This window comes from Hemicordylus capensis, chromosome 3 (genome assembly GCF_027244095.1).
Source record: "Hemicordylus capensis ecotype Gifberg chromosome 3, rHemCap1.1.pri, whole genome shotgun sequence".
In the NCBI taxonomy this organism is placed as follows: domain Eukaryota; kingdom Metazoa; phylum Chordata; class Lepidosauria; order Squamata; family Cordylidae; genus Hemicordylus; species Hemicordylus capensis.
The window spans coordinates 17,315,511-17,338,310 of NC_069659.1; the positions used below are offsets into that span (position 1 = coordinate 17,315,511).

A 22,800-nucleotide genomic window follows, 5' to 3' on the forward strand; every position below is an offset into this window, starting at 1 on the left:
AGGATTGAGTTTGACCCGATCTCATCCGATGCTGCAAACGTCAGTTCAGGGTCCTCTGAACTCCTCAGAAATTTGGGGTCGGAGTCAGGTTTGGAGTTGGGGAGGGGGTCATGTTGGAGTCAGCATAACTTGAGAACAATATTTTTAAAGTAATCAACAGGTATTCACTGAGAACAGGGAAGGAAAGCTACACAGCACCAGAGAGTTGTAGGGGAAGTGATGTAACAAAAGAGAGTCAAACAGGAAGTGATGTAAAATCAAGAGAATTGCAGGAGGCACCCAAAAATCACCTGTCTGTGAGTGGAAAATTGTCTTCAAGACTTCTTAAAATGTTAATGTAAAAAAATAGCTTTATGCATGGGGGGGTGGGGTGGACAGAGCTGGTTAGCATACATACTTACCTGTCCCCCTAGCTAAGCAGGGTCTGCCCTGGTTGCATATGAATGGGAGACCAGAAGTGTGAGCACTGTCAGATATTCCCCTTAGGAGATGGAGCCGCTCTGGGAAGAGCAGAAGGTTTCAAGTTCCCTCTCTGGCTTCTCCAAGATAGGGCTGAGAGACATCCCTGCCTGCAACCTTGGAGAAGCCACTGCCAGTCTGTGAAGACAATACTGAGCTAGATAGACCAATGGTCTGACTCAGTATATGGCAGCTTCCTATGTTCCTTCCTGGTGTTTTTTTTTCTCCAGCTGCGATTGCAAAGGCGGCGGGACCCTCTTGCCACTCCGATTTTTGTGAAAAGGGTCAGAGAAGTCCAACCCGAACTGGGATGTTTAAGTTCGGGTTCAGATTCTCTCTGAACTGCCCCTCCCCACAATTTATTTATTTATTTGGTAAAATTGGACCATGCCCAGTTTTACCAATCTGACTTTGCACAGGCCTAGTATTCTGCATTAAACCATCTTATTTACTTTTTAAAAAATGTACGAGGTCCTTCAATTTTTCTTGACAAGCTGGATCAAGGGTCGGAACCGTGACTGTCTAAAAAGAGGCATCCTGTGTTGTGTAGACTGCTGTCCATGGAGAAAGTGAGTCCCCTAGAACATTGCGGAGCCCTTCCTCCTGCTTTCCCTGTACAGTATTAATTTTAATTTTTCAACATTTTTTTTTTGGCTCAAAGCCTCTCAGTTTCAAAGCTGCTTTATTTATTTGCCAGCACAGAGAAGAATTTTACTTCCCATGTATTTCCTTTTTCCCCGGTTTGATCAATCCAGTGCTCATTCAACCGATGCCACTTTCTGGGGTTTGAAGCCTCAGATGGAGAAAGTTCAAACGGTCCACAAATTGATCTGGAAAAAACCAGCCGCATAAGCAACTATCCATGTCTCTAATTGCCTTCTGCTAATTCAAGCTCTGTAAAGACTCACTGCTCCTAAGATATTTTGGCTGTTGAGCATAACATCCTGAATGTATCCCCCCCACCCCCTGCAAATCTCTCTTTTCTTTTCTAGTGTATTAAATAGTTATAAATAAAAGCAAAGACTTTGCTACTCTTTGGTACACGGCGTCTGGCTAACACTGCTGACTCTTCTGAACTCATGAAATTGCATTCAGGTCTTCCAGACAGTCCTTCTAAGTCCTGGAGGCTTTCAGCTGAAGGATTCTTTATTGTATTCGAACCTCGTCCCATAAGGATTCCTTCTGTTGCTCAGTTTGTGAAGGGTTTTCGAGATCTCATTTGGTCCACAGCAAAAAACACCAACAGTTTTCCTGTTGAGATAAAAACAGGGTCACCAAACTCATGATAAAATAAGAAACCAGGTCTGTGGACAACTGACTCAAAAGGCATGTTCTTACAAGGTCCACAAATTTCAGCTAGCGCTTGGTAAGTAAAGTGAAGTGTGCTGTCGACTCCGTGTCAACTCCTGGCGACCACAGAGCCCTGCGGTTTTCTTTTGGTAGAATACAGGAGGGATTTACCATTGCCTCCTCCTGCACAGTATGAGATGATGCCTTTCAGCATTTTCCTATCTTGCTGCTGCCCGATATAGGTGTCTCCAATAGTCTGGGAAACATACCAGTGGGGATTTGAACCGGCAACCTTATGCTTGCTAGACAAGTCATTTCCCCACTGGGCCATTAGGTGGTTGGGTGCCCTTGGTACCCATCCATTATTTGTTGGATGGGTAATAATAATAATAATAATAATAATAATAATAATAATTCGATTTCTATACCGCCCTTCCAAAAATGGCTCAGGGCGGTTTACAAAGAGAAATAACAAACAAATAGATGGCTCCCTGTCCCCAAAGGGCTCACATTCTAAAAAGAAACATAAGACACACACCAGCAACAGTCACTGGAAGTACTGTGCTGGGGGTGGATAGGGCCAGTTACTCTCCCCCTGCTAAATAAAGAGAATCACCATGGTAAAAGGTGCCTCTTTGCCCAGTTAGCAGGGTACCAAGAAGCCTGAGTGGGAGGTTCATTCATTCCAGGTGAGGGTCCCAGCTTGTGGGAGGCCCCACATTCCTGAGCTGAGTCAGTTTGACTGTTGGTGTTGAATACAAGGCTTGGACCAGAGGAGCTTTGCAAACAGATAACAAAGGAATTTTGCAGGAGTTTAGCTGGAGATTGGTGGGGAAAGATGTGGGGTGACACACTAGGCAAGAATAAGATGAGTATTACCCAACCTTTGTAATTTTCTTGGAGGACAAAACTAAAACCCATTAATTAGCTGACAACTGTACCAAGTACCTAGCTTCAAACCGGATATACTTTAAATACCCACTAAAACTAGTTACGAAGGTAGAATGCCAGCAGGGGTGGGGCTGCTTCCCAGTGTATTGCACAGAGTGTCGCATGTATGATGTTCTGCCTGAGAGGCAGCAGTCGTGGGTGTGCACTTGGTGCAAAGAGCTCTTGGCCCTCAGGGAACAAATTCGTTCCCTTGAAGCCAAGGTGGCTGACCTGGAGAAGCTGAAGGAGGCAGAGAGGTGTGTGGATGAGATCCTCAGGGATGTGGTAGGGGCATCCCACTCCCAGGCTGACAGCGCTTCCACTGTCGTGGAGAATGAGGGTCTCAGGGAAGGAGGACATCAGTCTGAGGAAGAGGGAAACACTCCCTTAGCAGGGACTCCTTCCTTGGGTGATGCACCCAGATCCTCTTGCACAGAGGATACTCTTCCAGGTGGGGGCCTCTTAGTAGTGGGTGATTCAATCATTAGGGGCATAGAGATATGGGTCTGTGACCCACATTTAGACCGCACAGTTACTTGCCTGCCTGGTGCAAAGGTTGTGGATGTCACACTGCGTCTAGGTAGGCTGTTGGGCACTGCTGGGGAGGAGTCAGCTGTCATGGTGCACGTTGGCACCAACAAAGTTGGAAAATGCAGTTGGGAGGTCCTGGAAGCCAAATTTCGGCTGCTAGGCAGCATACTGAAGTCCAGGACACCCAGGGTAGAGTTCTCTGGAGTGCTACCTGTTCCATGGGCAGGGACAGAGAGACAGGCGGAACTGAGGGGTCTCAATGTGTGGATGAGACAGTGGTGCCTGCAGGAGGGGTTTAGATTCATTAGGCACTGGGATACATTTTGGGGAAAGCAAAGCCTATACAAAAGGGATGGGCTCCACTTGAACCAAAATGGAACCAGACTGCTGGTGTTAAAAATCAACAAGGACACAGAGCAGCTTTTTAAATGATGCTGGGTGGGGAGGTGGTGTGTTGCCGGAGGGAACAGGGTGGTATCTGCTTCGGCCACCAAAATCCCCTAAGGTGTGAGGGTGACCATGTTTTGGATAAACCAGAAGGGGACAGAGTAGAGCCAGGAGTTGAGCAGAAGGAAACACAGGACAGCTTGCCAAATATGTCAAATGATGGTAAGGGGGATAGCACACACCAACACCAGATGAGGGACCCAGCGTATAGGTGTCTGTATACCAATGCCAGAAGCCTCTGAGCCAAGATGGGTGAGCTCAAGTACTTGGTTACTAATGAAAACATAGATATAGTGGGTGTAACAAAAACCTGGTGGAATGGTGAGAACCAGTGGGACATGATTATTCCTGGATATAAACTCTATAGAAGGGACGGGGAGGGCAGGAGTGGTGCTGTATATCAAAGAAGGGATAGATTCCAATAAGCTAGAAAACCTAGGTGGACCAGAGTCCTCCACAGAATCATTATGGGTAACATTACGAGGACTGAAAGGAAATGTGTTACTAGGGACGTGCTATCGCCTGTTGGATCAAAGTGCTGAGAGTGACCTGGAACTGGAGAAACAAATAAGAGAGGTGTCAAAGAGAGACAGGGCAGTAATAATGGGTGACTTCAACTACCCACACATAGACTGGGTAAATTCACATTCAGGTAATGACAGAGAGTCCAAATTTCTGGATGTGCTAAATGACTGTGCCTTAGTACCAACCAGAGAGATGGCAACTTTGCATTTAATCCTGTGTGGTGCCCAGGACCTGGTGTGAGATGTCAGAGTTGCAGAACCATTGGGTAGCAGTGACCATAGTGTGATCCAATTCAGTTTATATGTCAGTGGAGAATTGTCAAGGAAGTCTAACACAGATGCGTCGGACTTCAGAAGAGGAAACTTCTCAAAAATGAGGGGACTGGTAGGAAAGAAGTTGAAAGGGTAAGTCAGGAGGGTCAAATCACTCCAGAAAACATGGAACTTATTTAAAACCACAGGACTAGAAGCACTTTTGGAACAGTATGCCAAGGAGGAGTAACGGTACCACCAAGCTCAGGAGGATGCCAGCATGGCTAACAAGTAGAGTCAGGGAAGCTAGAAGAGGGAAGAAGACTTCCTTCAGGAAATGGAAGTCCTGCCCAAATGAAGATAACAGGAAGGAACATAAACTCAGGCAAAAGAAATGCAAGGACACAATAAGGGATGCAAAGAGAGGATTTGAGGAGCATATAGCTAGAAGTGTCAAGGGGGATAACAAAAACTTCTTTAAATATATAAGATGTAGAAAACCTGCCAGGGAGGCAGTTGGATCCTTAGATGATGAGGGTGTAAAAGGGATTATTAAGGAGGATAAGGAGACTGCAGAGAAACTGAATGAGTTCTTTGCATCTGTCTTCACAGCGGAAGATACTGACCATATACCCTCTCCAGAATTGAGTTATTCAGCGGCTGAGGAACTGGGTGAATCTGAGGTGACAAGGGAAGGTGTTCTAAACTGTCTTGAAAAGCTAAAAATTAACAAATCGCCAGGGCCAGATGGCATCCACCCAAGAGTTCTGAAGGAACCCAAATGTGAAATTGCAGATCTCCTAGCAAAAATATATAACTTGTCCCTACAATCACGCTCTGTACCAGAGGACTAGAAAGTAGTCAATGTGACTCCAATTTTCAAGAAGGGATCCAGGGGGGATCTGGGAAATTACAGGCCAGTCAGCTTAACTTCGGTGCCAGTTAAATTGATGGAAAGCATACTTAAGGATTCCCTGTGGGCTCCCCAGAGGCATCTGGTGGGCTACTGTGTGAAACAGGATGCTGGACTAGATGAGCCTTCTGCCTGATGCAGCAGGGCTGTTCTTACGTTTTCATCGCTGATACCTCCTCCCCGCCAAGTCCTTTGCGGGGAGGGGTCAAGCATTCACATCCTCTGAGCTTTGGAGATACTCAGAAGCTGCAATGATCTGTCTTGGAGTCCTTCCAGATGGCACAATGTTAAAATTTCTTACACAAGTTCAAAGTGCTTGACTATGTACATGTTCCCATAAGCTTCTGTGCTTCTTTCTACTGGGATCTTATTCTCTACCCACATGCCGATTAGAAATCTTATGAAATTTTCTCAGTGCCACCTGCTGGTCAGCGATTGCATTCTGAGAAGAACCTGGTCCCTTTTCAATAGTATTTTGTGGGGATTGCTGGTCCTTCTCAGAATGCAAGTGCTGGCCAGCAGGTGGCGCCGCAAACACTGTGCAAGGTCTTTGATCAGCCGGTGGCTAGAGAATAGCTACCAATAGGAAGGAATGCAGAAGCCCACAGGAGCTTGTCTACAATCAACAAGACAGTACTCTGGACTTGTAAAATGTATTGTCCTCTGGAAGGAACCTTGCTTTTGGTGAGTATCTCTGAAGCCAAGTGGGAACCTGCCCCTGAATTGGACGAGCCTTGAAGCAGTGAGGGGATGCAGAACACCCCACAGGTAAGACAACTGATGTCTTACTACAATTAGTGCCTCCATGTTGGAAATGCATATATGTGAACAAGAGGAGTTAGAAAGGATAACTGGCTGTTGCTGTGTAGCCAAGATGATACTGGTACTTGGCAAGTTCACCTAGTTGCTGGGATCCAGACCCGCTCAGGGAAAATCAGCACTATCAGGTGCGTGATGGGCATGTTTCACATCACATAAGAGAGTGCAGCGGTGAAGTTGCTTTGGTATGTGTAAGCTCCATTGCGCCTACCTCCAAAATGGCCACTGTGCCAGAGAATAGGCCCAGAAGGGCTGAAGATGCCAGAACTGGGCAAGTTTTAACTCCCCAGGAGGCCAGCGGGGGGAGGGGAAAGCTCTGTGGACTCCCCTCCTGCCACCTTGGAGAAGCCCTCGGAGGGGGTAAGTTTAATTTTTTTAAAAATTGCTCCTCAAACCCCTGAATGTGTGTGTGTGTGTATATATGTGTTTCAGTTCGGGGTTGAGCTGAACTGGGGTGGGGGGTGGTTGGCTGGACCCCAAACCATTGAACCGGTACGACATTGAACCTGTTTGCAACCCCCTATTTAAAATGTTAAATTAAAACCCTAATACTAAAATAGCTGGAGACAGATTTGCAGTAAGTGTTAGGCTAAATGTTTTAGCTGTATGAGCTGCTTCACAATTGAACAGTTGCTCAGGAAGGCTGTGGACTCCTTTCTGGAGGTTTCCAATAAGCAGTTGGAGAAGCTTCCCTAGGTACAAATATATCTTATATATAAATATATCCTGCCTCAGGACGAGGGTGTGGCGAGATTATGAGTTCACAGCCTTGGGTCCTCAGATAGTGTTATACTAAGGCTCCCCTTGTCCCCATCCATCATGGCCAAAGTTGGAGTTCCGCAACATCTTGTGATCCAAGGTTGTGAATCTCTGGGTAGATGACCTATTACAGAGCTGGCCAACTGGAAGCTTTGTGGGTGTTGCAGGACTACAACTCCCATCATCCACAGCTGCAATAAATGGGGGGGCGGTGGTAGTTCTAGTCCAATAACATCTGGAGAGGTTCAGGTTAGCCAGCCTGATTTATTAGGTGCCCTTCAACACTACGAGGGAGAAGTTCTTCCTAAGAGTAAAGGGACAAAGCACTGAGGCTCTGGTTTGTTTTTACTTTTATGAAGGAACAGATGCTCTCATATTTCACAAAACTGGGCTGATGGCCATGGTGTGCCAATTTGCTGGCAACTGTCCATCTTCATACGGCACTAGGCTTCCAGGGTCCCGTTGGATGGCTGTAATTAGTTTAATTAGTCTGATGCCTGAAGATGCTGATCCTGGATTGACAGGGCCCACCACAGGTCTCGCGCCCATAATCTCCTGTGGGAAAGTCACAATTAACAATTCTTTCAATGCTGTCGGAGCCGTTGGATATGAGGCAACCCAGATGTCTATGGAGCCAGATGTTCCTGTCATTTTGCAGTCACCTCTGCCAATTTTTTTAAAAGACCTTTAAAAAAACAACCTTAAATCAAAGTTTTAGGTGAACTAATGGGATGAATCCTTGGCTGATTTTTCTAACCCTTTTGCCTCTTAATTCTGTAACTGCTTTTAAATTGTTTTTGCAGTAGGGTGCCACCATCACAGCCCTAAACCATCAGTGTAGCACCTTCCTAGGCCCCTGGACAACAGCCAGATGCTGTGCTTACCTATAAGGACAGGAACAACAGCAGAACCACAACCATGACCCTAGAGGGGTGCTGCCAGCTTGGTTCAGGTCAGCTAGGTTGCCTCATAGGGGTTATACAGAAAGCTGCCTTCTACTGAGGCAGATGGTCAGCCCCTCTAGCTCAGGAGTGGCAGACAGTGCCTCTCCAGGGTTCTAGACAGGAATTTTTCTCAGCCCTATCTGGAGAGGCCAAGGACTGAAAGAGAGGGAGAAGGCAGACTCAGGTCCGGTTGCTAGCTTTTGAACTAGCCCTTTTAACAACAGTTTGCAGCAATTTGCGGGTGATACTAGCCCTTCTGAGGTGGCAATTGTATGTTCAACAACACATGGGGAGAGATCATACTCACTGTCCTCTTCCCCTGACTGTCATGCATTCAACAGAAGGTCTAAATGGAGCCTACGCTTGTAGGAAATGTATACATGTAGGCTCTGTACAGGTTCTTGCCTTTTGCAGAGTTCCAGATTGCATGGAGACAGTCTACATGCATGCAACTTGTATACACAGGAGAAACTTGTTATATCCACTGTTTCGTGTATTCACGGGTGTCTAATTGACACCCAGTTTCATTATCCGTGGATACGAAAGGGTTAAAACCCATGTCTTTTCTGGCCACCATTTTGTCCATGGGAGGCCATTTTGTGGCCCAGTTCAACCAATTTTTTTTTAAAAAAAAAATATCTGTGATTTTTGGAACCATTTAGGGCATTTGGGGGGCATTGCTGGATGCCACGAGAATCGTAGAGTAGGGTAGGGCACTTTATTTGGCCTGTGTTTGTGTTTTTTGGTGGGGAGTTTTGGTGTTTTTTTCCCATCTAAGAACCTAACCCCCATGTTCCCATAGGTTCAATGACTCATTATTGACAGTTTCATAATCCACGGTAATATGCAGGAATGGAACCCCCACAGATAATGAGGTCTACCTGTACATAGGCTCTATTCAGATCTTCAGCTGGATGCATGGAGGTCAGGGGACAAGGACAGAGAGCATGATCCCCTTTCACCTTCATGTATTCAGTGGACATGTGAAAAGGACTGGTGTTTAGCGCCATATCACTAAAACACTGTCTGTTGATTTCTGCATGTTAAGCCCACTTTTAAGTGACAAGAGAAGGCCAGGCTGGTTGTGTTAGGGTCAGCTGGCAACTGGAGTGTCAAAGCTCCTTGAATCAGGAGAACCTTCAGTCTCAGGCACTGGAAACCCCGGCCTTATTGAGCATGGATAGATAAGGAACCTCTGCCTTATTTATCTACTATCTATCTGTTAAATCTGTAGGCTTTTGTCTCTGGGCGGCTCACGACAAGATAAAAAGTTACAACACAAAAATAAAAACCTTACCACAGTTTACAACCACAATTAAATTAAAAAGCTTGGGTGAAAAAATAGGTCTTTAAAGATTTTTTAAAAGTTGCCAGAGGCTCTCGACAGGGAGTGCAGCAGTCCAGAGTATTGGGGCAGCAGCAGAGGCCTTATACCAAGGCCTGTTAGCAGGGGTGAATTAAGGTCTTTGCCACCAGTAGGAAGCCAAAGATTTGCCACCCCAGAGTGGCAAGGGTTACCCTTCCCTTTTCAAGTTAGAAGGGGGGGGTAGAGTTTAGTTAAATCTATTTTTCTACCTTTAAAATTGCCGCCGTGCTCAGCAGCAGCGTGGCGACAAGAGCTCCTGTGTGCACCCGCCCACCTCCTTAGGATGGTGCATCCGGCGGTGGGATGGCAAAGGGTACAGCCGCACAGCGGCATTGGCGGCAGTCCAGTGGAGAGGGCAGGTAGTGTGCGATACCGTCCTCCTAACTGAAGCCTGCCTACCTCCCAAATGAAAGAGATTGCCCGATTTCGGGCCTTTCTGCGCATGTAGGCGGGCTGGTGTGAGGAGGACGGTATTGCTCGCCGCCTGCCCTTTCTGCAGGAGTGCCGCCAATGCCGCTGCACAGCTGCATCCATTGCCATCCTGCCGCCGCACATACCATCCTAAGGAGGCAGGCGGGTACACACAGGCGCTCTTGTTGCTGTGCTGCTGCTGTGCATGGCGGCCATTTTAAAGGTTTAAATAAAAATTAACATTTCCCAAATCTGCCGCTGGGGGAATTTTGTCGCCGTGGGCAGCCGCATCTACTGCCCATCCTTTAATCCGCCGTTGCCTGTTAGGCTGTTCCCCTGTGGTTGTCTTCATTCCCCGCACCCCTTTTTTGTTCACCCCATATTCAAAGGCAGAGGAGCCACTCTGTGGCTGGGACTGAAAGGTTGCCACTACCTGATTCTTGGGGCCCAGGTAGGGGAATGTCTGCATAGCATCGTCACTGCACAGCAGCTGTGAGACTCCCCTTGAGACGGCTTTCCAGCTCTGTGGATTGAGGCACAGCTTTGTGTTCACTGCCTTCAAACACCGAGCATACAGACGCACAGCCTGATACTGAGCCAGTCCATTTGTCCACCTAGCCCAGTAGTGTCTATTGGGCACTCTAGAACCACGGGTTCTCAACCGTTGGCCCTCAGTGGTTGTTAGGCCAGGGGTAGGCAACCTGTGGCTCTCCAGATGTTGCAGAACTACAATTCCCATCATCCCCAGCTGTAATAAATCGTGGCTGAGGGTGATGGGAGTTGCAGTCAAAAAACAGCTAGAGAGCTGCACGTTGCCTACCCATGTGCTAGACTACCACTCTCGACGTCCCCAGTCACAATGGCCAAAGGCCCCAAACCCTGGATATAGCATAGAGCCAAAGGCCATTGTGGATGAGGATGATGGAGAGTTGTAGTCCAGCAACAACAGGGGTGATGGGAATTGTAGTCCAGCAAAAGCTGGGGTGCCCAAGGCTGAGGCTAATGTCTTAACAGGGAGATGCCAGGTGGGAATGACACTGGTATCTTCCACATGCAAAGCATCTGCTCTGTCTCCGAGCCACACCCTTTCCCAGCTCATCTTGGAAGTAGGACCTCATACGTAGGAAATAAACCACATTTCCCCTCAGCCCCAAGGTCTTCAATATTCAATCAGATTGCATGGAAGTCTTATCCAAGGTTTGTATAGAAAGGAAAAGAGAAACCTTGAATCCTATGTGTGTACGTTCTACTTCATCGCCAGTAGATGGCACACCCTTGCTCAGCATAGCTGAAGGGAAAGCTAGGCTACAACACAGCAGAGCATCTGACAAAATAGGCTCTGGCCCAGGAAAGCTCATGGCACATGGAATTTGTTAGTCTGGGAGCCACAAGACTCTCAGTTGTTTTTGCTACTGTGACCTGGCTGCATGTTATCCCGATGATGCTGTTAACTCCGATACAAGAGACTACTGAGCCCTTTGGTGCCTAACAGATACTTAAGGGGCAACCCACAGAAGAGTTAAACCAGAGCACTTTGCTTTCTGCTAATAAATGTCAATTTCCATCCAAAGCCATATGAAGCTACCTTAGAAAGGATCTCATAGGAAGAGATGAAGCTACCATATCCTGAATGAGACCATTGGCCCATCAAGCGCAGTAACGTCTTGCAGCGACGTTTCAGGCAGGAGTCTTTCCCAGCCGTAACTGGAGATGCCAGGGAACGAACCTGGGACTTTCTGCAAAGCAGATGCTCTACCACTGAGCTGTGACCTCATGATCATTGGTCTGTGGGCTCTAGAGTTTTGTGTCTGACTCGCCTCCCTCTTCAAGGAACAGCTGCTTCCCAAGACAGAGAAACAGGTGGGGCTGTATGAACACACTTTCTTCCCCTCTAACGGTTGCGTCTCTTGTCTTTCCGTCCCTCCTTCTGTTGACTTCCCCACTTTTGAACCTGAAATTGAACCTCCTCCAGGCAGCAACCTGTCTTTTGCTTACCTTCTATTGTATACTAGCTGGGCTGGGTGCAGAGCATATGCACCTCCAGCTGGCCCACCCGTCGCCTTCTTCCCTTACTGGCTGGCCCGCTGCTGACTTTTTCTTTCTCCCCCGCCCCCCTGTGCCACTTTCTGGCTGGCCAGCCAGCTTCTTCTCCCACCCGCCAGCCTACCGCTTTCTAACTGGCTGGCTGCGAGCTTCTTCTCGCCTGCCTGCACGCCCACGCTGCTTTCTGGCTGGCTGGCCACTGCTGCCATTTTCTTTCCCACCCACTCCATCCCGTGGCTATCCAGCAGCTCTCCGAACTCTTGCGAGAGCTGCCACGCATGGGATTAGCCACAGGTATGCCTTAGCAAATTATACATATAGAAAATTGTTGGCATTATATAAATACGAATTACAGTAAACTGGAGATGCTGGGATATACACTAGCATTTGCTTTGCTTAGCAAACTGGTGGACCTGGGCAACCCTAGCTTCTGAGGTTGCTCCAGGCATGGACCTCTTCCTATCTTGGTACCCGAACTGTGGGCCCACATACTACTATTGCTGCTGCTGCTGCTGCTGCTGCTACTACAACAAATAATTTTTTCAACAGAAGTTCTTTGTACAGCAGTATCTTGTCCCCCCGCTTGTTTGCCTTAACAGCTGTGCCATGTGATCAGCAATGATGTTGTGCAACGTCACAAATTGTGCTCGCTTCCAACTTGCATGCACGGAGGCCATGTGTATGCCAGCGTCGTGCAGGGGCAGCTGGGAGACGCCGCACTGGCACATGGGAATAGCTGGGAGGGGGGTGCTGAGATTATGGCAATGGTGGTGATCAGAGGAGCAGCAGATATGGACCTGCTCTCCTCCACTTTAAAGGAGCTGTGTAAGCCCTCATTTTTAAAGAGATGTGCCCGCGATTTGGATGGCCGAATCGCATTTCAGCACATCACACACACCAGCTGCAAGGACAGGGGAATTCCCAGCATGCTTCAAACATATCCGTGTCAAGGGGACCTTTTCTCCTCTGCAAAAAATGCTCAAAGTGGCTGCTTGCTGGTGGAGTATTGAAGGAGCCAGTCATTATCCAAGGTGCTCACGGGTCTGAGTCCCAGAACCTGCACAATCCTTAATCCACCCTCTCTACTGCTCTCGAGGTCTGTAAGGAGGGCGGAATGAAAACCGTGGGAGAGGTGCATTCTTGACGAGCGCAGGCTATTTAGCCTGGGAGGGGGCACTGCAGGATTCTTGTTGAACCCCGCAAAAAAGGGGACCCGCCATGCTGGACCCTCCAGCCAGTTGTACCAATGCACTTTGAACTGAGTACTGATCAGAAGCTGGTTTTGGGTTGGGTGACATGAACCCCACCCGCCAATCTACTTAGGGTAAAAGTGCTTTTCCCCCCACAAGAAAACATTCCCGCAGAAAGAGCTTTGCTTATTTGCTAAGAGGTGACAGCATAATTAGTGCAGTGCAAGAATATATAGACATGAGACGTTCCCAGAATAGATGTGGGGGAAACACACAATGCATATAATCATGGACTCACTGGCAGAAGGTTGGGGAGGTTTGCTGTTCTAATTGAATGATTAGTTTGATATCTAAAAAGATTTTTTCCCCCCAGGAATGCATTATCTTCACATGCTTGCATAAGGGCAGACAGCAAACATTCGAGTATCCTGATGCAGCTAGGGTGCAAAGGAAAAGAGGGAAGGCATCAATGCAGAAACAAAGTGATGGCTTGGAGAGAAGAGAGAAGGTGACCTGGCTTTATCGGGACCCCTGAAAAAGAGTATCTCCTCGCAAGCTGTCGGGTCTATTTCTAGTGCACTTTGGAGATTTCTTCTCCTATTGCGTCCAATGCAGTTAGGAGCTTTACAAGGCCCTCAAATGGCTTCCTTCATGTGATGAGGAACTGCCCCTACAACTGAGTGCTGTGTGCATGACTCCCCAGCTTGATCACGAAGAAGTCTGGGCTGCACATGAAGGGGCAACCCCTCTCAAAGGAGCTTGAATTGTGTCAATCAGCTGTTGGGGATGGAGGGGTGCAGCTAGGGGAGAGGGGGCCTGTGTTCGCCCCTCTTCCCGGTGGCCCCTCTGAGGGAGATAATGAAGAAAATAGGGAGAGGGTGGAGCTGGGGGCCCCTCAGGAGCTTGGGGGCCCAGGTGTTTTGAACCCATCCGTTCCATTATAGCTATGCCCCTGGAGGGGTGGGTTGAGTCCCCACCTCCACTTCCTCCTCGCCAAGCCGGAATCATTGTAGTTCCTTTGATAGGTCGATGCATTTGAGGGCCCAGCTGCTGGGTTAGGGCTATTGTATGGAGCAGGGGTTCCTAACCTTAGGGTCCCCAGATGCTGGACTAAAACTCCCATCACCCACAGCCATGGGGATGATGGGGGTTGTAGTCCCACAACATCTGGAGATCCACAGTTAGGAATCCCATCGCAGGGCAGGGAAAGGTGCCCAAAAGGGCAGTGTCATGACCTGGACTGTTGCCACTCCTGCTCCCAGGGGTGACCCTGAGTTGGTTGTTGAGGAGGTGGGGCTGGCGCCAACCCCCACCCTGGATCCTATCAGTGCAGTGGAATGGGAGGAAGCAGGACCAGCCTTGGCTTCAGCCCTAGACCGTCACCACACCAATAGAGTAAATGTTGAGGAAGCCCTGGGACTGGAATCCTCCAAGGAAGCCCTCGCTGGGTCAAGAGCCCACAAAGCAGCACCCATAGAACCCAAACCCACCACAGGGCTGGCCTCTCCCCCATCACCATCCCCTCCCTTAATATCAGCATGCCAATGAGGCCAGCAAGCCCAGGGAGAACAGTTAGAATGGAGAAGGAGCGCCAGACTTCATGGCCCCTTTAAAATTCAAACACTCCAGGAATGGAGGCGGAGCCTAGGAGGAGGAGTCTTGGCTCCAGAGTCCTTAAGGGTTCAGTCTGTCTTCAGACAGTGGAGAGTCAACTTGGGCTGAGGCTCAAGGCGGGGGAGGGGGAGGGGGAGGGGGAGGGGGAGGGGGAGGGGGAGGGGGAGGGGGAGGGGGAGGGGAGCACCCTCTGCCTATTGGCTAGGCTAGGCACAGCTCGAGCTGGTGGGAGAACTGTGTTAGGAAACGCCGTACCTATGGTCTTTCACCCGAGGCAATCCTCTCTGTGAGTCTGGACAGGGCCAAAGTACTTATTAAATGAAGGGTCTGTGATACTGAGTTTCAGAAAGACCTGTAGTGTAGAGGACATCTAGGACATTCCACCTGCTCAATGGTGGGATGAGAACTTGTCCAGCAGATTATCTATTTTTCCTTACATAGACGGGCCTTTTCGAGGGCCCATATGAATGGCCCCCCTTCAGAATTTTCGACTGGCAGATACAGTAGAATTCCAATTGAGCAGAGATATTGCCCCTGTAACTCTGATGAGATTGAGCCAGTTGCACATGTGCTCCTGTGGTGAGTCTTTTATATAGACCTTAGGCGAAGGTTAATTGGCCCTCTTTTACATAATCTGCCAGGTCGATCGGATGAATTCAACATCAAATATTTGCTAATAGATGTGAATTTGTCTATCACAAACACAGTTGCAAAATTCTGTTGTTCTGCAATACGAGTTTGTCGCAGTCTGCTCACTAATGGTTAGATCCGATGTACAGTTATGTTATAAATACGGCTATGTTTTAAATTTTATATTGTTTTAGATATTGTGTGATTGGTCAAAGACCGTAATAAAGACCGAATGACTGACTGGCACCTTCCTCATAAGGGACTAAGAGGTTCAGGGCTCTTCAGTTTAGAGGTGGGGGACAACAAAATGATTCTCTTTTCCCTATAATACTAGAATTCTGGGTTACTCCGTGAAATGGATGCGCAGCAGATTCAAGTCCAAGAAAGGACTTCTTCAACAATACACATGTTATACCATTTGCTACCACTGGATATGATTATGGCTCCTGGCTGGGTTTACTTTAAAAGAGGATTAGACTCATTCGTGGAAGTGGAGAAGTCTATGATGGCTCAACCAAGTGTCTGCGTTCAGAGGCAATATGACAGCGAATACCAGTTGCCTGGGGGCAACCGTGGGAGGGGGCTGTTGCATTCATGCTGTGCTCCTGGGCTTCTTGGAAGACATCTGGCTGGTTACTGCGGGAAACAAGTCCGGGCACCATTGCAGTGATGTCTGCACCTGCGCAGAGGTCATTTGTGTCACTATGCATGGAGATGAAAATGATCTCTGCACAGGCGCAGACGTCACTGTAATGGTGTTCACGCCAGTTCAGAGACCAAAAATGGGCTGCAGGATGACCAGGCCTGTGCTTTGGGAGGCCAGCAGTGGGCAGGATGGGAGGAGCACCTACCCACAGCGATCAGCACCATCCCCACTGCTGCCATTTGCTTGGTTTTAAAGGTATTGATGCCCCCCCATTATTGTCCACAAAACCCTTTACTTCTAAAGGGGAATCCTTGTCAGATTCCCCTTTATTATTATTTATTATTATTATTTACATTTTATATCCCATATACCCCTCAAAACATCTCGGGGGGCTTGACAGTCAGACCAGACCAGGGTCTGATTGGATCGATCGAGCACGAGCCCCCCCTCCCCCGGTTCTGTTTGAATTTGGCTCAAATTCAAACTGAACAGGGAAAACAATTCCGTGCACATCCCTCAGGATTCTCAGCATTTTAGATAAAACAAACTTCTTTCTTTCTTTCTTTCTTTCTTTCTTTCACTTTCTCTCCCTCCCTCCCTCCCTCTCTGAAGAGATAATAGTTCTATGGTCAAATTCCTGAAACGTCTTCTTGCACAAGTCCCAATGAAATGAATGGGAGCTATTATATCTCCCATTCAGTTTTATGGGCTGTGAGTAGGAGAACTTCCCAGTGAGGCTTGTTATGGAATTCCCATTCATGGAATAGTGAGGCTCACCTGGTGCCATCACTTTGTTATTTTAAGTGTTTTGTATTGTATTTTTGTGTGTATTGCCTTTTTTTAAAAAAATGTGTTTTTATTGGATGTTTTTTAAGGTTGTGTTGTGAGCAGTGCTGGGTTGAATAAGAACAATTGCTCTTTGCCTGCTAAAGAAAAGAGTCACTACTTTGAAATAGGAACATAGGAAGCTGCCATATACTGAGTCAGACCATAGGTCCATCTAGCTCAGTATTGTCTACACAGACTGGCAGCGGCTTCTCCAAGGCTTCAGGCAGGAGTCTCTCTCAGCACTATTTTGGAGATGCTGCCAGGGAGGGAACTTGGAACCTAGATGCTCTTCCCAGAGTGACTCCATCCCCTAAGGGTAATATCTTACAGTGCTCATACATCAAGTCTCCCATTCATATGCAACCAGGGTAGACCCTGCTTAGCTAAGGGGACAAGTCATGCTTGCTACCACCAGACCAGCTCTCCTCCTAATGTGCCTCTTTGCTCAGTTTTCAGAAGTTCAATTTAGCCATGATTAACTGGCCCCATTAATTTTAATGGGAGTACTCATGAGTAACCTAGTCTGTATGCTGGCCACTGGTTTTGGCAAATGCATCTTCCAACAGAAAATTAATCTATGTTACTAGCAAGCATTCACTGGGGTCAGAGGAATGGATGAAACACACAAAATTGCCATTCCCATGGTGAACATGTGCAAAACTGTTTTTTTCCTCCCCTCTACCATTAGCTGCTCAGTTGCCCAGAAGATGAACTGTTTCGATTGTGGAAGCTGACAGTTCTTTTGTTAAAGTCCCATTTCTGAGATGCAACAGATTTGATAACAGCAGCCATCAGGTGCTCTGGCATTAAATGATCACATTAAGCCCAAAGTCATTTCCATACAAATGCAGTTTATTAAACTCGCCCACCTCCCACCCCTCTGGCTGCTGATGCACAGGCTGGGCTGGAAATCTTACTTACTGTCTGTTACACTTGGCTATTTCATTAAAGAGAAGTTTCCAGCGAGGCCGCCCAACGAAAAGCCGACAGTTCAGTGTGTGGTATTTCTCTCCAATTATTTTCTGCAAGAAACAAGACATTCCCTTTGGTGCGCCTTAAAGACTGCTACAGATCAATCACTGCCTGCTTTTGCAAAAGCCTTATGCAAACACAGAATGCTTTGTGGGCAGCTTGGTCTGCTGCTGCAAGGGCACCATAGGATTTGTGTGTGTTTCATAGGAACATAGGCAGCTGCCATATACTGAGTCAGACCCTTGGTCTATCTAGCTCAGTATTGTCTTCACAGACTGGCAGCGTCTTCTCCAAGGTTGCAGGCAGGAATCTCTCTCAGCCCTATCTTGGAGATGCCAGGGAGGGAACTTGAAACCTTCTGCTCGGTGTGTGTATCTTGGACGTTCCCAGGGGTCGCCCACCAGTGTTTCCTCTAACAGGGATTCCCAGATGTTGTTGACTACAACTCCCATAATCCCCATGCAAAAGCCACTGCAGCTGGGGATTCTGGGAGTTGTAGTCAACAACATCTGGGAATCCCTGTTAGAGGGGACAGTGTGGCCCACTATAATACTGGTGGGGGGCAGCCTCCTTTCACAACTGACACTTGGGAGTGTTGAAAGTGGCGCAGGGGGTGAGGAGGACGGAAGATTGCCAGGCAGTCTCCTCTTCTCTCCTTGTGCTTCTTGTAAGCTTTGCAAGAGCTGTGAGGGAAGACACTCCTGGCAAAGCTGAAAGGGTCAAACCAGCCCCAAAGTGCTGCTCCAATGGCGGCAGCAGGGAGCATCTCCCCACCTCGCGGGTGCCCCAATAATCTGCCGCTTGAGGAGACCTTGCCTCATACAATGAATACGGTGAATACTTATATCTGTCGCTTCGTATTCGAATGTGACGAATACTTATATTCGCCGTTTCTTTTCATTATATACCGCTTTTCAACAAAAGTTTCCAAAGTGGGTTACACAGTGATAAATAAATAACTAAAATGGCTACCTGGACCCAAAGGGCTCACAATCTAAAAAAGAAACATAGGATAAAGACCAGCAACAGCCACTGGAGGGATGCTGTGCTGGGGATGGATAGGGCCAGTTGCTCTCCCCCTGCTAAATAAAGAGAATCACCACTTTCAAAAGGTGCCTCTTTGCTCCGTATCACAACAGAATTTGCTCTTCTACCACAACTGAGATTCTGACTGGAAGTTTGAGGTTTTGAAGAGAAAGGAGGCTTTCTGGAATGGACCCAAGCAGTGTTTCCTGTAACTGGGATTTCCAGATGTTGTTGACTACAACTCCCAGAATCCCCAGCTGCAATGGCCTTTGGCCATTACTCCCAAGGAAGCTTGCCCTTAACTTTACCTGCATGTCCCCTACTTCCAATGTCCTGGAAGTGGGACTGCCAGCAGGGAGAGATAATGTGGAGGACTTCCACCAGAACCTACAGCCTCATGTTTAAGGTAGAGGTGCTGATTGTTCCCCACACAGCATACTTCAAGATTTCCACCAGGGAGCCAGGGGAATGAAAATTCCCACTGCCTTCTGGATATCAGCTGCGATGGTGCAGCAGGGAAGCAGCTTGCCTGGGGAACGAGAGGCTGTTAGTTCGAATCCTCGCAGGTGTGCTTCCCAGACTGTGCCTAGTGAATATATATTTGTAGTCACCTATATTGGGCGGCAGCGATATAGGAAGGTGCTGGAGGCAGGTGCTCACTTCAGTGACAATGGCAAAAAGGCATCTTCTCATACTGTACGGGAGGAATACCACTCCTGTATTCTACCAAGAAAACCACATGGCTCTGTGGTCTCCAGGAGTCATAGGAACAGAGGAAACTGCCATGTACTGAGTCAGACCATTGGTCTATCTAGCTCAGTATTGCCTTCACAGACTGGCAGTGGCTTCTCCAAGGTTGCAGGCAGGAATCTCTCTCAGCCCTATCTTGGAGATGCTGCCAGGGAGGGAACCTGGAACCTTCTGCTCTTCCCAGAGTGGCTCCATCCCCTGAGGGGAATATCTTAAGAGTGCTCACACTTATAGTCTCCCATTCAGATGCAACCAGGATGAACCCTGCTTAGCTAAGGGGACAAGTCATGCTTGCTACCACAAGACCAGCCCTCCTCTCTAAATCGACACCAACTCGATGGCACGATCTTTCCTTTCCTTCCCCGGATTAATATATTGAGCTGGGAGACACTAGTATCATTTTGCCACATACCTGTATCCCATCTGTTTGACTGAGGTATAGCTGGATGTTTACAAAGTCTGGTCGATTTTCTTGCCAGAGCTAAAGAATGGTGCATTAAAAAAAAAAAAAAAAGACATTACGTGAATTAGCATATTTTTCCTTACTCAGGAATAAAGATATTATTGCCAAATCCCACGACAGAGATAGATCTTCAGCCCATCTTGGCTCAGTGCCACACATCAGATGCAAACATCTGTAATAAAAACCTAATAAAATCTTACTTCTCCTGGCGCAAGCAAATTTAGTGTGTGCCATCCAGTCGATTTCGATTCCTGGCGCCCACAAAGCCCTGTGGTTTTCTTTGGTAGAATACAGTTTACTATTGCCTCCTCCCACGCAGTATGAGATGATGCCTTTCAGCATCTTCCTATATCGCTGCTGCCTGACAGGAGAGGAGAGCTGGCCTTGTGGTAGCAAGCATGACTTGTCCCCATAGCTGAGCAGGGTCTGCCCTGGTTGCATTTGAATGGGAGACTTGATGTGTGAGCACTGCAAGATCTTCCCCTCAGGGCATGAAGCCGCTCTGGGAAGAGCAGAAGGTTTCAAGTTCCCTCCCTGGCTTCTCCAAGATAGGGCTGAGAGAGATTCCTGCCTGCAACCTTGGAGAAGTCACTGCCAGTCTGTGAAGACAATACTGAGCTAGATAGACCAATGGTCTGACTCAGTATATGGCAGTTTCGTATGTTCCTATGACATAGTACCAGCGGGGTTTCAAACTGGCAACCTCATGCTTGCTAGGCAAGTCATTTCCCGCTGCACCATTAGGTGGCTAAGCAAACTTAGGAGAGGGCAATTTTGATCAATTTGCAATGAAGCAAGGGTAATGGAAAGAAGGTGCTCAATCCTTCCCCAACAGTTTTCACTGTAGGTTCCTCTCAGCCCTGCAAGCTGCTTTTCTCCCTGGATCTCGACATATGATGTACTGCAATGTGTCTCTCTGCAACTGAAGAAAAGTCACGTTGTCAGAGAATATGATGATCGTATTTTATTCTGGATGTACATAGTGTTGAGTTTCCACATAGCTATTTAAACTAGATAGAGCCACCTAATGGCGTAGCGGGGAAATGACTTGACTAACAAACCAGAGGTTGCTGGTTCGAATTCCCGCTGGTATGTTTCCCAGTCTATGGGAAAACACCTATATCAGGCAGCAGCGATGTAGGAAGATGCTGAAGGGCATCAGCTCATACTGCACAGGAGGAGGCAATGGTAAACCTCTCCTGTATTCTACCAAAGACAACCACAGGGCTCTGTGGCCGCCGGGAGTCGACACCGACCCGACAGAACACTTTATTTAAACTAGATAGGGAGCCCTTTCTCATGAGCAGTGAGAAAGGGCAAGAGGTTAGCGAGGAGGAAGCCCTAAAGAGCTTACCTCCCCTCAGAGGATCAATGGTGTCCTCTTCAGTGGGTGGATCACCCGCCCAGACAACTACCGGCTCCTTCCGGTAGCTTGGAGGGAAGGGGTGCCAGGACACATCACCCCACGTCGCCCCCCAAAGCCCCAATAATGCACTATGCAAGTGCATGGTACAATATGGGGATTCCCCCTCCCCTCCCCTCCCCTCCCCAAAGCTGCCCAGGATCTCCCCAGTCTGCCAAGCAGCCATGCCTGGCAGACAATCACAAAAATGGGGTTAGGAGAGCGCTCGCTGGTGGCTGCCTAGGAGAGTTTGCCACCGCGGTGCCGCCGGGATCAGGCCCAACCCCAGCAGTACACACAGCACCGAAAACTGGGCTGGGCTTCCTTAGCCTGGTTTTCGGTGAGCAGGTGACTTGCTTCCGTGTGTTATAAGTCTATTTAGGAAAACCCACAGCCCTTGCACCACAGAAACTGTACGTTACTGTATGGGCTGGTTCTCAAGAGCAAATTCCGGGTAGGAAGAGGATCCAGCCAAGTTTCGAGCCTGTGAGCGTTCCTGAGAAATGGCCGTGTGCTGACAAAAATCAAGGTAGGAGGAGAGGGAGGGATCGGGCTTCCTGGGTAAAACAGCAGGAGCCAACCCACCTCGTGAACCCAGCACTGTGTGGAGGGTGGAGGAAAAGCACGCCCCGCCTTGCCCTATCCAGATCGAGGTAAGCATCTTCCCCTCCTCCTACCTCGATGTTTGCCGACATATGATTGCTTCTTGGGTGTGTGCACAAGGCTTGAAGCTTGGCTGGATGCTTTTTCTACCCTGATTTTGATCATGAGAACAAGCCCTACATGTGTTCACATGTGCGTGCACACACTTTGTGCTTCAGTACACGGATCTATATCTACATAGCTGTGTTAGATATGTCTAGTTCCCAAGTCTCATTAACTGCAATAATTGCGGCTCATTTGACTATTCCAAAACTCTCTCGGTTCCGTCCGATGAGCTCCAGTTATTGGAATTAGGTGCTTCAAAGAAAGGACACAGCTCTTTCAAAATTAAGCCCGGGAAAATTTCCCCCTTACCTTGTTATGCACTTTGCAGAGCAGATCAGCAAACCAACAGAAGGACCGGATGTCTCGGCATACCCAAATGAAGTAAAGTCTCCGGAGTTTGTAGCACTCCCAGCCATCACTTTACATAAAGACCGTATTTGGGGAGGAGATAAGAATTTACCAGTTAAAAACCAAGCGCTGAGTCATAATGTTCTTTATACCCTGCTGCTGTTTCAGCTGTGATTTTCATCAGCAGCACAGTATGGATCGCCTTACATCCTAAAAGCTCCTTGTTCCTGCAGGACCAGTGAGGAAAGGTATGACTCACCCAGACTGTGGGGAGCTGCAGGTATCCACCACAATGGTGTATGCGCAGGCAGCTACTGCAATGCAAGTGGTGGAACTAGCCACCAGAGGAGGTAAGTGCAGCAGCACTGATTGCCAGTGTGTAGGCAAGAAGGAAGATCTCTAAGGGGCCCATGCACTGTGGGGCAGGTGTGAGAAGGAGGAAGGGAAAAGAAGGAGCCTGCTGGGACACCAACATCCTTCCCTCCACTCTGAATCTAAAAGCAACTGGATCTGGGCCCACCACCACAGAATGCCT

At 48.1% G+C, this 22,800-nt stretch overlaps 1 protein-coding gene across 7 annotated transcripts in view; it reads right to left on the bottom strand.

The window, feature by feature from the left end:
* Positions 1 to 1,060: 1,060 nt before the first annotated feature.
* Positions 1,061 to 22,800, bottom strand: part of NOX4 (NADPH oxidase 4) — a 184,471-nt gene continuing 162,731 nt past the window's right edge. For 4 of the 7 annotated variants that reach the window (XM_053309412.1, XM_053309411.1, XM_053309409.1 and 1 more), the window contains 5 exons: positions 22,227 to 22,335; positions 19,757 to 19,825; positions 17,518 to 17,618; positions 1,621 to 1,710; positions 1,061 to 1,289 (listed from right to left, as the gene is read on the bottom strand). In XM_053309412.1, coding sequence (XP_053165387.1) covers positions 1,142 to 1,289; positions 1,621 to 1,710; positions 17,518 to 17,618; positions 19,757 to 19,825; positions 22,227 to 22,335 — 517 coding nt within the window. In that variant the 3' untranslated portion in view covers positions 1,061 to 1,141. Of the gene's footprint in view, positions 1,711 to 17,517; positions 17,619 to 19,756; positions 19,826 to 22,226; positions 22,336 to 22,800 lie in introns of those variants that run through there. The other 3 variants (XM_053309410.1, XM_053309413.1, XM_053309415.1) reach the window with 3 other exon arrangements.